At 50.6% G+C, this 12,858-nt stretch overlaps 1 protein-coding gene across 1 annotated transcript in view; it reads left to right on the forward strand.

The window, feature by feature from the left end:
- The first annotated feature begins 551 nt into the window (after positions 1 to 551).
- LOC311521627 (acyl-CoA 6-desaturase-like) overlaps positions 552 to 12,858 on the forward strand; it is a 38,838-nt gene continuing 26,531 nt past the window's right edge. Inside the window, exon 1 of the mRNA XM_084630011.1 lies at positions 552 to 773. Within this exon, the coding sequence (XP_084486137.1) occupies positions 567 to 773 (207 nt within the window). The 5' untranslated portion in view covers positions 552 to 566. The remainder of the gene's footprint in view (positions 774 to 12,858) is intronic.

Genomic DNA, 12,858 nt, shown 5'->3' on the forward strand with positions numbered 1-12,858 from the left:
GTACCCCCTTCTTGCTGCCTCTCTGGAGGGAGCGGGCCCCAATCCCAGTGGGATACAGTGTCGAGGCTTCTTCGGGTTTAGGTTGGAATTCAGCCAGCTTTCCCCTTCGCAAGATCAACCCCAGCCAATGGCAGGCCCCGGCTCCGCTGGGGGGCGAGCTGGGATTGGTGCAGGAGCTCTGCTGATCACTGTGGAAACCCCCCGCCCTGCCCAAGTGATGAATGGAGGGGGGTGCGGCTGGGAAGAGGGGGGCAGCGGGCTGAGGTTCCCGCAGAAGGGGGTTATTATCGGAGAGGGGGAAGCCTATCCCCGCAGGGAAGAGCAGCCTAGGGGGCACTTCAGAGCAGGCAGCGGGGCGGGGTGACTGCAAAGGGGCTGGCAGCGGAGAGGGAAGGGAAGACAAAGAGGAGCCAGGGCGAACATGAGAGGCGGGCAGGGGGGCGAACAGGGGATCAGCTGAATTCACCCAAGGGGGGAAAGGCTCTTTCCTTCCGGCCACCCTCCGGGAGGCGCAGGCAGGCCGCGGGGCAGCGGGCGGTTGGGGCCGGGGGGAGCGAGGGGCGCCCATGGGGAAAGGCGGGGAGAAAGGCGAGGGGGCAGGGGAGCGCCAGGCGCCCAGCCGGCTCTACAGCTGGGAGGAGGTCCAGCGGCACAACCTGCGGACGGACAAGTGGCTGGTGATCGAGCGGAAGGTTTACAACATCACCACGTGGGCAGCCAGGCACCCGGGCGGCCCCCGGGTGATCAGCCACTACGCCGGCGAAGATGCCACGGTAAGGCTCGGCCGCCCCCGGCGGGCTCGGGCAGCTGCCCGCGGCTCCGCGAGTCAGCCGGGCTGGCCGCGGGGGAGCGCCGCTCCAGTCGGCCGGGCGCCCCAGCCGAGGAGCGGGTTGGTGGGTGGGGAGTCGCTAGGCGTCCCGCCCTCCCCCCGGTGTTTGCCTTTGGTCTGGTGCGGCCGCGGCCCTTCGAGTCCGGGATCAAGCGATGCCCAGTTCTCTCCCTGCCTGGCAGGTTGGGGCGCCCCCCCAGCCCGCCCCCAAGACAGGGGCAAGCGGGGTGGGGGGTGGGGGGCAGCGCAGGCTCCGAAGCGGCTCTCGCAGGACAGGGGTGGGGGGTCTGAGGGGGCAGCGCAGGGAGCCGCTTCGCTCTCTCTCCCGCAGGAGGCAGGTCTCTAGGGGGCTCTGCCACCGCTTGGTAAGGAAAGAGCCGGATCCGTTTCTCCCAGGCGGCGGCAGCGGCTGCACTGAGCTCTGCCTCCCGTTTCCACGGCTTCCAGCCCAAAGCGAGCGGAGCGGAGCGGAGCAGCGGCAGGATCGGCCCGTGGCGCGCTCGCTGGCGGCCGGTTCCCAAAGCCCCTGCCCCAGGCGCGCAGCCACCGAGCCTGTGCTCCGGAGTCAGCGCCTCCGCCCGCCGCTCGCTGCCTCGTAGCTCTCCACGCTGGGTGTGCCCCCTAGACCGGCGTCAGGGGGCCGGAGAGAACGAGCCGCGGGACTGGGCTGCCGTCAGCGGACGGGAGAGGTGGGTCTGACATCGGTGCACGGCAGCTGGCTTCCCCCAGGTGTGCGTTTGCTGCGGGTCACTGGCTGGGAGGTTATTTCCTCCTTAAAGTACAATGGTTTCCTTGGCTGCCTCTGTACCCTTGCAGCAAAGCCTCTGAATGAATGGGCTTTGCAAATGGGCCGCATTCGCCTTTCAGTTGCATTAGCACAAACCCACTGCAACCAGGAGGGTTTGCAGCAGCAATACAAATGAGAGACCGCTTTGGCTCGGGTGTCTCCAGTTTGTCACTCAAAGGGCATTTGGTCTTGCTCTGGGGTTCAGCTTGTCTTTGCCAGGATTGTCCCACGGGTTTGTGGTTCTATCGCTGTTGTGTAGCTTCCCCAACTACATCCCACTCCACAGTCCTCAGTGCAACACTGTGGAGTAGGAGGCAGAAGGATCTCAAGGTAGGTCCAGTTTCAAGCACCCTCCGCAAAACCCTGTCAGGGAAAGGGACTCTGCCTGCATCAGGCTCACAACTTTTCTATGTACCTACAATCATCAGCCACAAAATGCCCCTCCCATACAGCTGTAAAAGGATATCAGGACTAAACTGACATAGTTAACTGAGGGCTTCAGGAAATTATGACCTGAGTGCTCAGGGGAAGGCAGTAGTGACAAAAACACAACTCTGCAAGGTAATTCACATTCTTGAGTCTTATAAGGTCCCCAGCCTTAAGGATGCTCACACCATCAGCGCCTGAGGATCCATCCCAGACTGCCCAATAGCAACACACCATCAGCGCCTGACGATCCATCCCAGGCTGCCCCATGGCAACATACACCGACAGTGCCTACACTGTTACACCTAAGGACCCACACCAGCGTGTTCAGTTGTCATGACCCAACTCCCAAGGAAGGGCATTGACACCAGGAGCTCCTGTTCGTGTCACTCACACCACCCACTAAGGCAGCTCATATCATTGCTACCACACTGGCCCTTTCTCCTGGGCCACCTATGGACACCCACGCTGATGGTGTAAGATCGCATGTGTTCATTCATCACAGGATGTCCCTAAAACTGCTGACATTGACGGTTCCCATGACAACCCATTCATTCAGCATGGGCCTACCTCTAAAGATGTTTGTACCAAGAGTGCCCATGCCAGCCTGGTTATGTCACGGGCTGCCCGTGCTCAGAGTTTGTCCTACACCGGCCACACCTCACTACGTTCTCACAGTTGGTGCCTGTGGCATTCTGTTTATGCCTCATCTCATGGACAGTCATACTGTCTTAGACCTTGAGAAGACAGACTAGATTTGCACTGTGTTCCATGGTGCCTTTTAAACTGTTGAGAATCCCAAGGGCTTCACAAAGCAAGAGCCTGGATACTATAATGCTGTGATTGGGATTGCAAATAGGGCACCCATTTTGGTGCACAGCTACAACTCACACATCTCTGGAGGTCAAAAACTGTTTTACTGGGAGAAGCCAGGACAACCTCTGCCACTGACATGTTAGCAACACCAAGGAATTTTCAACTCATCTGGACAATGTCCAACTGGGGACAGGCAGAAGAGATCTGAATGTAACATATCCAATTATTTCATAGTACATCTCCCATTCCATCCCCCGCTATAGCACTGAAGGTTAGCCCAAATCCCTATGTGGGACTTGAACCCATGACCTGCCGGCCTAGGAGAAATTGCAGATACAATACAAGAGGTGTATCTGCTGACACAAGAACTTGCTGTCATTGTTGCTCTCTTTTTTCTGGTGGTGAGAGATGAACTCAGTATTAAATATTCAGGAGCTGGTGTTCTCTAGACTGCTATGGGAGTATGTTGAAACATTCCCCTCTCTGCATAAGTCCATGACATACTTAATGAATCTCAGTCATGTTCACATGGAGGGAATCTATGACCTCGCCGCCCCTGGGATCTCCCTTGAGAATGGGAGTAAGGTGTGAGAGCACACAGGCTTTGCTGAGGTAAGGGAGAAAGTGATTCCCAAACTTTAACAACCCGCAAACCCCTTTCACTAAAATGTCAAGTCTCATAAAGCACCTTCTAAAAATGAATATTTCCAGGGATTTTCACCCTTACCTCAGCATAAATTATAAAAGCAGTGATCTTGAAAATATAAAATGTGTTTTTATGGCATGCTTATTACACACTATTTATTAATTATTATTTATCATTACAGCTTTTTTATTACATTATGAAATGGCAACACTCTTCCAAGATCTCACTTTTGTAGCTTGTATCAGTTTTGATTCAGCCTGTTATAAGACAAGGCTCCTCTCAGAGGTGCCAGTAGAAAAAAGAGGTGCGGGGGCAAAGCTTGTGTGCACCCTGGGGTCTGGGGCGCACCGCTGGAAAATTGGGGGGGGGCAGAAAAGGCCTCTGGAAAAAAAAGGGGAGGGACCTGCGGGGGGGGGGTGTCGTGCTGACACAGGGGCAGTACATGACCCTCACCCCCCACCCCCACCCCCCGTACAGGCGCCTCTGATTCATGTGGTGTTACTGGAGGGCAGCTCAAAGAAGCATCTTCTGCCTGCTACTCAGATGTCCCCTCCAGGAGTTACCCTACCAATATCCCCTCCACTTTCTTTGAATGTGTTCCCCAAATACATGACATGCATTTCATAATTCTTCCAGGGAGAGAGTCTGCCCTGGATCCTTCCTTCAATCCATTTATTTTTAGGGGCCTTAATAGTCTCACTTCTCTATAGGAAAAGACAGAAACCTGCACACACAAAAAATGCCAGGGTTGCCTGTGAGTCCCCTGTTGCTCTCACACCTTACTCCCATTCTCAAGGGAGATCCCAAGGGCGGTGAGGTCATAGATTCCCTGCATGTGAGCATGACTGAGATTCATTAAGTATGTCACGGACTTATGCAGAGAGGGGAATGTTTCAACATACTCCCACAGCAAAAAAATATCCACCTCCCTTTCTATTTTGTATAAGGAGTCGTGACGTTTAAATCTCCTCAGTGTGATAGATATGCCTGCTTTGATCTGATTAGCTCTCGGAAGTCCCCAAGGCTCCGGGCTGCTGGCCCCGTGCTGCCCGGGGTCCCTATGGACAGCTCTGTCCGCCATTAGGGAATTTTTTCCCGAGAATCCCCTGTAACATTTCGTGAACCCCAGTTTGGGAACCACTGCCCTAGAAGATTCATTTTTTCCATGAACTAAATGATGCTAATCAGATATTCTCTATAATTTCCTTTGTGATTCAAGCGCTCCTTCTTTTTTCTCAGAACCTTTGCTCTGAGTGCCTGATTCTCCATGACCTGGCAGCAAGAGTCCTTGGATATTCACCCCCAAACATTAATTCTGGTTACCACCATCCTCTCTTACTTTCCTTTTGGATCATGTTCTGGAGGTGACGTCAGTCCCACAAAGGGAGTGAGGAGGAAAGAGTCTAGTGACCTGGATTAACTTTTTGAGGGAATACCCAGGGAGGCTTGTTGTCAGATCAGAGGAAGGATGGGCCAGTGGTTAGGGCACTAGCCCAGGGCTTGGAAGAGCTGGTTTTAAGTCCCTGTTCTGCCACAGACTTCCTGTGTGACCTTGGGCAGGTCACTTGGCTCCCTGTATCGCAATCTCCCATCTATAAAATAGGAATAATAGCACTTTCCTACTTCACAGGGATGTTGTGAGCATAAATACAGTAGAGATTGTGAGGTGCTCAGATACTACAGCAATGGAGGCTATATACGTATATAGGGTATATAGATAGAACTAGTGACTCAGGACAAAGATGCTTGGGTCAGAGGACCAAACAGAAAGAGTTCCAAACTGTACCCAATGGAAGCTTATGCTGAAGGCCTTGTTGATGCTGGGGATTTATCCCATTTTCAGCCATTGATGTAGCTGTATCAGTGCTAACCCTTAGGGTATGTCTACACTACGGAATAAGGTCGAATTTATAGAAGTCGGTTTTTTAGAAATCGGTTTTACATATTCAAGTGTGTGTGTCCCCACAGAAAATGCTCTAAGTGCATTAAGTGCATTAACTCGGCGGAGTGCTTCCACAGTACCGAGGCTAGAGTCGACTTCCGGAGCGTTGCACTGTGGGTAGCTATCCCACAGTTCCCGCAGTCTCCGCTGCCCATTGGAATTCTGGGTTGAGATCCCAATGCCTGATGGGGCTAAAACATTGTCGCGGGTGGTTCTGGGTACATGTTGTCAGGCCCCCGTTCCCTCCCTCCCTCCGTGAAAGCAAGGGCAGACAATTGTTTCGTGCCTTTTTTCCTGAGTTACCTGTGCAGACGCCATACCACGGCAAGCATGGAGCCCGCTCAGCTCACTGTCACCGTATGTCTCCTGGGTGCTGGCAGACACGGTACAGCATTGCTACACAGTAGCAGCAACCCCTTGCCTTGTGGCAGCAGACGGTGCAGTACGACTGGTAGCCGTCATTGTCATGTCCGAGGTGCTCCTGGCCACGTCGGCCACGAGCGCCTGGGCAGACATGGGCGCAGGGACTAAATTTGGAGTGACTTGACCAGGTCATTCTCTTTAGTCCTGCAGTCAGTCCTATTGAACCGTCTTATGGTGAGCAGGCAGGCGATACGGACTGCTAGCAGTCCTATTGCACCATCTTCTGCCGAGCAGCCATGAGATGTGGATGGCATGCAGTCCTTCTGCACTGTCTGCTGCCAGCCAAAGATGTAAAAGATAGATGGAGTGGATCAAAACAAGAAATAGACCAGATTTGTTTTGTACTCATTTGCCTCCTCCCCCGTCTAGGGGACTCATTCCTCTAGGTCACACTGCAGTCACTCACAGGGAAGGTGCAGCGAGGTAAATCTAGCCATGTATCAATCAGAGGCCAGACTAACCTCCTTGTTCCAATAAGAACAATAACTTAGGTGCACCATTTCTTATTGGAACCCTCCATGAAGTCCTGCCTGAAATACTCCTTGATGTAAAGCCACCCCCTTTGTTGATTTTAGCTCCCTGAAGCCAACCCTGTAAGCCATGTCGTCAGTCGCCCCTCCCTCCATCAGAGCAATGGCAGACAATCGTTCCGCGCCTTTTTCTGTGCGGACGCCATACCAAGGCAAGCATGGAGGCCGCTCAGCTCACTTTGGCAATTAGGAGCACATTAAACACCACACGCATTATCCAGCAGTATATGCAGCACCAAAACCTGGCAAAGCAATACCGGGCGAGGAGGCGACGTCAGCGCGGTCACGTGAGTGATCAGGACATGGACACAGATTTCTCTGAAAGCATGGGCCCTGCCAATGCATGCATCATGGTGCTAATGGGGCAGGTTCATGCTGTGGAACGCCGATTCTGGGCTCGGGAAACAAGCACAGACTGGTGGGACCGCATAGTGTTGCAGGTCTGGGACGATTCCCAGTGGCTGCGAAACTTTCGCATGCGTAAGGGCACTTTCATGGAACTTTGTGACTTGCTTTCCCCTGCCCTGAAGCGCATGAATACCAAGATGAGAGCAGCCCTCACAGTTGAGAAGCGAGTGGCGATAGCCCTGTGGAAGCTTGCAACGCCAGACAGCTACCGGTCAGTTGGGAATCAATTTGGAGTGGGCAAATCTACTGTGGGGGCTGCTGTGATGCAAGTAGCCCACGCAATCAAAGATCTGCTGATATCAAGGGTAGTGACCCTGGGAAATGTGCAGGTCATAGTGGATGGCTTTGCTGCAGTGGGATTCCCTAACTGTGGTGGGGCCGTAGACGGAACCCATATCCCTATCTTGGCACCGGAGCACCAAGCCGCCGAGTACATAAACCGCAAGGGGTACTTTTCAATAGTGCTGCAAGCTCTGGTGGATCACAAGGGACGTTTCACCAACATCAACGTGGGATGGCCGGAAAAGGTACATGACACTCGCATCTTCAGGAACTCTGGTCTGTTTCAAAAGCTGCAGGAAGGGACTTTATTCCCAGACCAGAAAATAACTGTTGGGGATGTTGAAATGCCTATATGTATCCTTGGGGACCCAGCCTACCCTTAATGCCATGGCTCATGAAGCCGTACACAGGCAGCCTGGACAGTAGTCAGGAGCTGTTCAACTACAGGCTGAGCAAGTGCAGAATGGTGGTAGAATGTGCATTTGGACGTTTAAAGGCTCGCTGGCGCAGTTTACTGACTCGCTTAGACCTCAGCGAAACCAATATTCCCACTGTTATTACTGCTTGCTGTGTGCTCCACAATATCTGTGAGAGTAAGGGGGAGACGTTTATGGTGGGGTGGGAGGTTGAGGCAAGTCTCCTGGCTGCTGGTTACGCGCAGCCAGACACCAGGGCGGTTAGAAGAGCACAGGAGGGCGCAGTACGCAACAGAGAAGCTTTGAAAACCAGTTTCATGACTGGCCAGGCTACGGTGTGAAAGTTCTGTTTGTTTCTCCTTGATGAAACCCCCCGCCCCTTGGTTCACTCTACTTCCCTATAAGCTAACCACCCTCCCCTCCTCCCTTCGATCACCGCTTGCAGAGGCAATAAAGTCATTGTTGCTTCACACTCATGCATTCTTTATTCATTCATCACACAAATAGGGGGATGACTACCAAGGTAGCCCAGGAGGGGTGGTGGAGGAGGGAAGGAAAATGCCACACAGCACTTTAAAAGTTTACAACTTTAAAATTTATTGAATGCCAGCCTTTTTTTTTTTTTTGGGGCAATCCTCTGTGGCGGAGTGGCTGGTTGGCCGGTGGCCCCCCCACCGCGTTCTTGGGCGTCTGGGTGTGGAGGCTATGGAACTTGGGGAGGAGGGCGGTTGGTTACACAGGGGCTGTAGTGGCAGTCTGTGCTCCAGCTGCCTTTGCTGCAGCTCAACCATACACTGGAGCAAACTGGTTTGGTCCTCCAGCAGCCTCAGCATTGAATCCTGCCTCCTCTCATCACGCTGCCGCCACATTTGAGCTTCAGCCCTGTCTTCAGCCCGCCACTTACTCTCTTCAGCCCGCCACCTCTCCTCCCAGTCATTTTGTGCTTTCCTGCACTCTGATATTATTTGCCTCCACGCATTCGTCTGTGCTCTGTCAGTGCGGGAGGACAGCATGAGCTCGGAGAACATTTCATCTCGAGTGTGTTTTTTTTCTTTCTAATCTTCACTAGCCTCTGGGAAGGAGAAGATCCTGTGATCATTGAAACACATGCAGCTGGTGTGTTTGAGAAAAAAAAAGGGACAGCGGTATTTAAAAAGACACATTTTATAAAACAGTGGCTACACTCTTTCAGGATAAACCTTGCTGTTAACATTACATACATAGCACATGTGCTTTCGTTACAAGGTCACATTTTGCCTCCCCCCACCACGTGGCTACCCCCTCAACCCTCCCCCCTCCCCGTGGCTAACAGCGGGGAACATTTCTGTTTAGCCACAGGCAAACAGCCCAGCAGGAACGGGCTCCTCTGAGTGTCCCCTGAAGAAAAGCACCCTATTTCAACCAGGTGACCATGAATTATATCTCACTCTCCTGAGGATAACACAGAGATATAAAGAACGGATGTTGTTTGAATGCCAGCAAACATACACTGCAATGCTTTGTTGTACAATGATTCCCGAGTACGTGTTACTGGCCTGGAGTGGTAAAGTGTCCTACCATGAAGGAAGCAATAAGGCTGCCCTCCCCAGAAACCTTTTGCAAAGGCTTTGGGAGTACATCCAGGAGAGCCGCGAATGCCAGAGCAAAGTAATCCTTTCACATGCTTGCTTTTAAACCATGTATAGTATTTTAAAAGGTACACTCACCGGAGGTCCCTTCTCTGCCTGCTGGGTCCAGGAAGCAGCCTTGGGTGGGTTCAGGGGATACTGGCTCCAGGTCCAGGGTGAGAAACAGTTCCTGGCTGTCGGGAAAACCGGTTTCTCCGCTTGCTTGCTGTGAGCTATCTACAACCTCATCATCATCATCTTCTTCGTCCCCAAAACCTGCTTCCGTGTTGCCTCCATCTCCATTGAAGGAGTCAAACAACACGGCTGGGGTAGTGGTGGCTGAACCCCCTAAAATGGCATGCAGCTCATCATAGAAGCGGCATGTTTGGGGCTCTGACCCGGAGCAGCCGTTCGCCTCTCTGGTTTTCTGGTAGGCTTGCCTCAGCTCCTTAAGTTTCACGCGGCACTGCTTCGGGTCCCTGTTATGGCCTCTGTCCTTCATGCCCTGGGAGATTTTGACAAAGGTTTTGGCATTTCGAAAACTGGAACGGAGTTCTGATAGCACGGTTTCCTCTCCCCACACAGCAATCAGATCCCGTACCTCCCGTTCGGTCCATGCTGGAGCTCTTTTGCGATTCTGGGACTCCATCATGGTCACCTGTGCTGATGAGCTCTGCATGGTCACCTGCAGCTTGCCACGCTGGCCAAACAGGAAATGAGATTCAAAAGTTCACGGTTCTTTTCCTGTCTACCAGGCCAGTGCATCTGAGTTGAGAGTGCTGTCCAGAGCGGTCACAATGGAGCACTCTGGGATAGCTCCCGGAGGCCAATACTGTCTAATTGTGTCCACAGTACCCCAAATTCGAGCCGGCAAGGCCGATTTAAGTGCTAATCCACTTGTCAGGGGTGGAGTAAGGAAATCGATTTTAAGAGCCCTTTAAGTCGAAATAAAGGGCTTCATCGTGTGGACGGGTGCAGGTTTACATCGATTTAACGCTGCTAAATTAGACCTAAAGTCCTAGTGTAGACCAGGGCTTAGTGTCCACAAGGCAAGCTAGCCTCTAGCGCCACCTCCATAGCCATCATTGTCTTTTCTTTCTAGTCCCTTGCCTTAAAGCAGAAAGGATGAAAATCCCCTGAACTCTCTCCTACAGACTCCCAAGTTTTCTGTACTCTGTTTGCTAGGCCCTTCTCAATAGATGGGACTTAACACTCCTGGGTTCTATTCCAGGCTCGGAGACGTTGGCCAGTACCTTGTGTCCTTTGAAAATCTTAGCCTTATTTCCTTGGGTGACACAGTGACCACATTAGCCAGGCTTATTGTGTGAATAGTGAAAATCCACATGCTGGCAATGGGCTAGATCACTCGCTAATGGACAGTGTCTGGGGCAAAAGAAAACAAAGCCTGAGTCCCCTTGTGATCTCTCAAGCAAAGAGAAACATCATAAATAAGAAAAGGAGTACTTGTGGCACCTTAGAGACTAACCAATTTATTTGAGCATAAGCTTTCGTGAGCTACAGCTCACTTCATCGGATGCATAATGCAGTAAGATCTTCTGCAAGATTGTAGCTCTGGCAGTTTTGCAGCTCTTGAAATCCACTCAGTTGAACAGCAGATTTGTTAGCAGTAAGGATTCAGTGGGACTCTTCTCAATGGAGCACACTGAATCCTTACTGCTAACAAATCTGCTGTTCAACTGAGTGGATTTCAAGAGCTGCAAAACTGCCAGAGTTACAATCTTGCAGAAGATCTTACTGCATTATGCATCCGATGAAGTGAGCTGTAGTTCACAAAAGCTTATGCTCAAATAAATTGGTTAGTCTCTAAGGTGCCACAAGTACTCCTTTTCTTTTTGCAAATAGAGACTAACACGGCTGTTACTCTGAAACCTATCATAAATAAGGAATTTGGCAATTTAAACAAGTAAGCAGGTTTCTGGTGACAGTAGATCTTGTGACAGTAGATTTCAGTACCATGTGGACCTGTTGAAATTCACTGGATGGAAGTTCTGTGAAGATTCTGGATTGAATTCCAGAATTTTGCAGTAACAGAAATGACTCAGCTGGAAGGAGGGATCCTTGCCTTTGAGAAACTCCCCACTCCACTGCCAATTTGGTCCAGATTCTGGCCAGATCCTGTGGAGGGACGGGTGTGTAAAACTAAAGTGCCGGTCAGAATCCCATCAGAAATATAGTCCCTTTTCCCTGCCAGCACCTGTGGGAGCTAGATACCTAAAACTGAGCAGGAAAGGGTTGGATGGAGGAAAAGTCAAGGTTTTGCCATCAATGGAACTGGCAAAGCACGGAGAGGAGCATTTGTTACACACATGCAATGTGCACTGATGGGGGAGCCCCATGCAGAATTCTGGCTGACTCAGCAACTTGGCCTCTGCATCCCATCCAGGGTCTCAGGGTTGCAGAGCCAGAACCTTGCACATTGTAAGGAGTGAACTATCCAACACCTTGAAAACTCTGAAGAAAACCTCTCTGAGAAATGGATTTATTGTCTCCCCTCCACTGTGTGGGAGCTGGCATGTTCTGGGTGCATCAGTGGGGATCAATTTTATGAATTTGCTGAGGTTCCAGTCAGATTTTAAAGCTGAAATCTAACCATCGGATTTGCCAATTGGATAAATATTATAGCCAGTATCTGAACAGAATTTAATTTGGATAACTCCTTTTTACTGAGTCCAGGGAGTGTTTGCTTACTAATTTTAACACAAGGTTTTTATGAGGTCAACTTTTACCTTGCACAGTATTTCTCAGAGCAGGCTGCATAGGGCTTGTCTACACAGAGAATTAGTGTGTGGCAAGCCAGAGTGTAAATCTATAGCATGCTAGCTTGCCACGCACTAACTGGCTAGGTGGACCTGCTACGGTGCATTAAAAGTTCCATAGTGTGCTTTGGCATACTGCTGTTTCAGTACTATGGATGTTTTAGGGTATGTCTACACTGGGAGCGAGTCTCCCAGGCCAGATCCACACACTTGTGTTAGCAGGACTTAAACTAGTGCATTAAAAATTGCTGTGTAGACAGTGCTTTGATATTACAACTTGGGCTGGTGCTCAGGCTTGGGCATTCAAGCTTTCAAGCCTGGAGTTGCATTTTCACTGAATATTTTAGAGCTATACACAGGTCAGGGGCAGATACCATTCAATAGTCTTTTTCCTTCTGGTGTCCTTTTGTTCTGGTGTTTGTATAGTGCCCAGTGCAATGGGGTCCCACTTTATTATTTTTATATTGTTGGTAATGCAAATAAAAATAATAATAATAGAGTGCAAACACTTAGAAAGAAAACCCCAAAAGTCTTTAATCATTCCTCTAAATGTAGTGGACATCATCCATACATTCTTTGATTATATTTAATATCTTTCTTTTCATATACTTCAGGGCTTACTAGAGACATTATATTGAAAGAATGAGACTGATCATCTGCATATTGAGAGATGTTTTTCTGATACATAAGGCAGACAAATTCACAGCTTCTAATTGGGGTGAAAGATATATTGGACTTCTTTTTGCCTAGGTGCCTAACTCCCATTGAATTCAATGGGAATTAGGCACCTAGGAGCTTCTGAAAATCTCACTAGGCACCTATCTGCATCTTTAGGCACCTAAATACCTTTAAAAATCTGGCCCTTTGTCTTCAAACTGCATATTCATTCATCTACTTCTTGCAGCATCTTCTAGAACCAGGAGCCCTACACTGAAAGAGTTGCGTATTGTGGGTACTGACAGTGAACTG

This window comes from Lepidochelys olivacea, assembly GCF_965140295.1.
Source record: "Lepidochelys olivacea isolate rLepOli2 genome assembly, chromosome: 6".
Classification (NCBI taxonomy): Eukaryota; Metazoa; Chordata; order Testudines; family Cheloniidae; genus Lepidochelys; species Lepidochelys olivacea.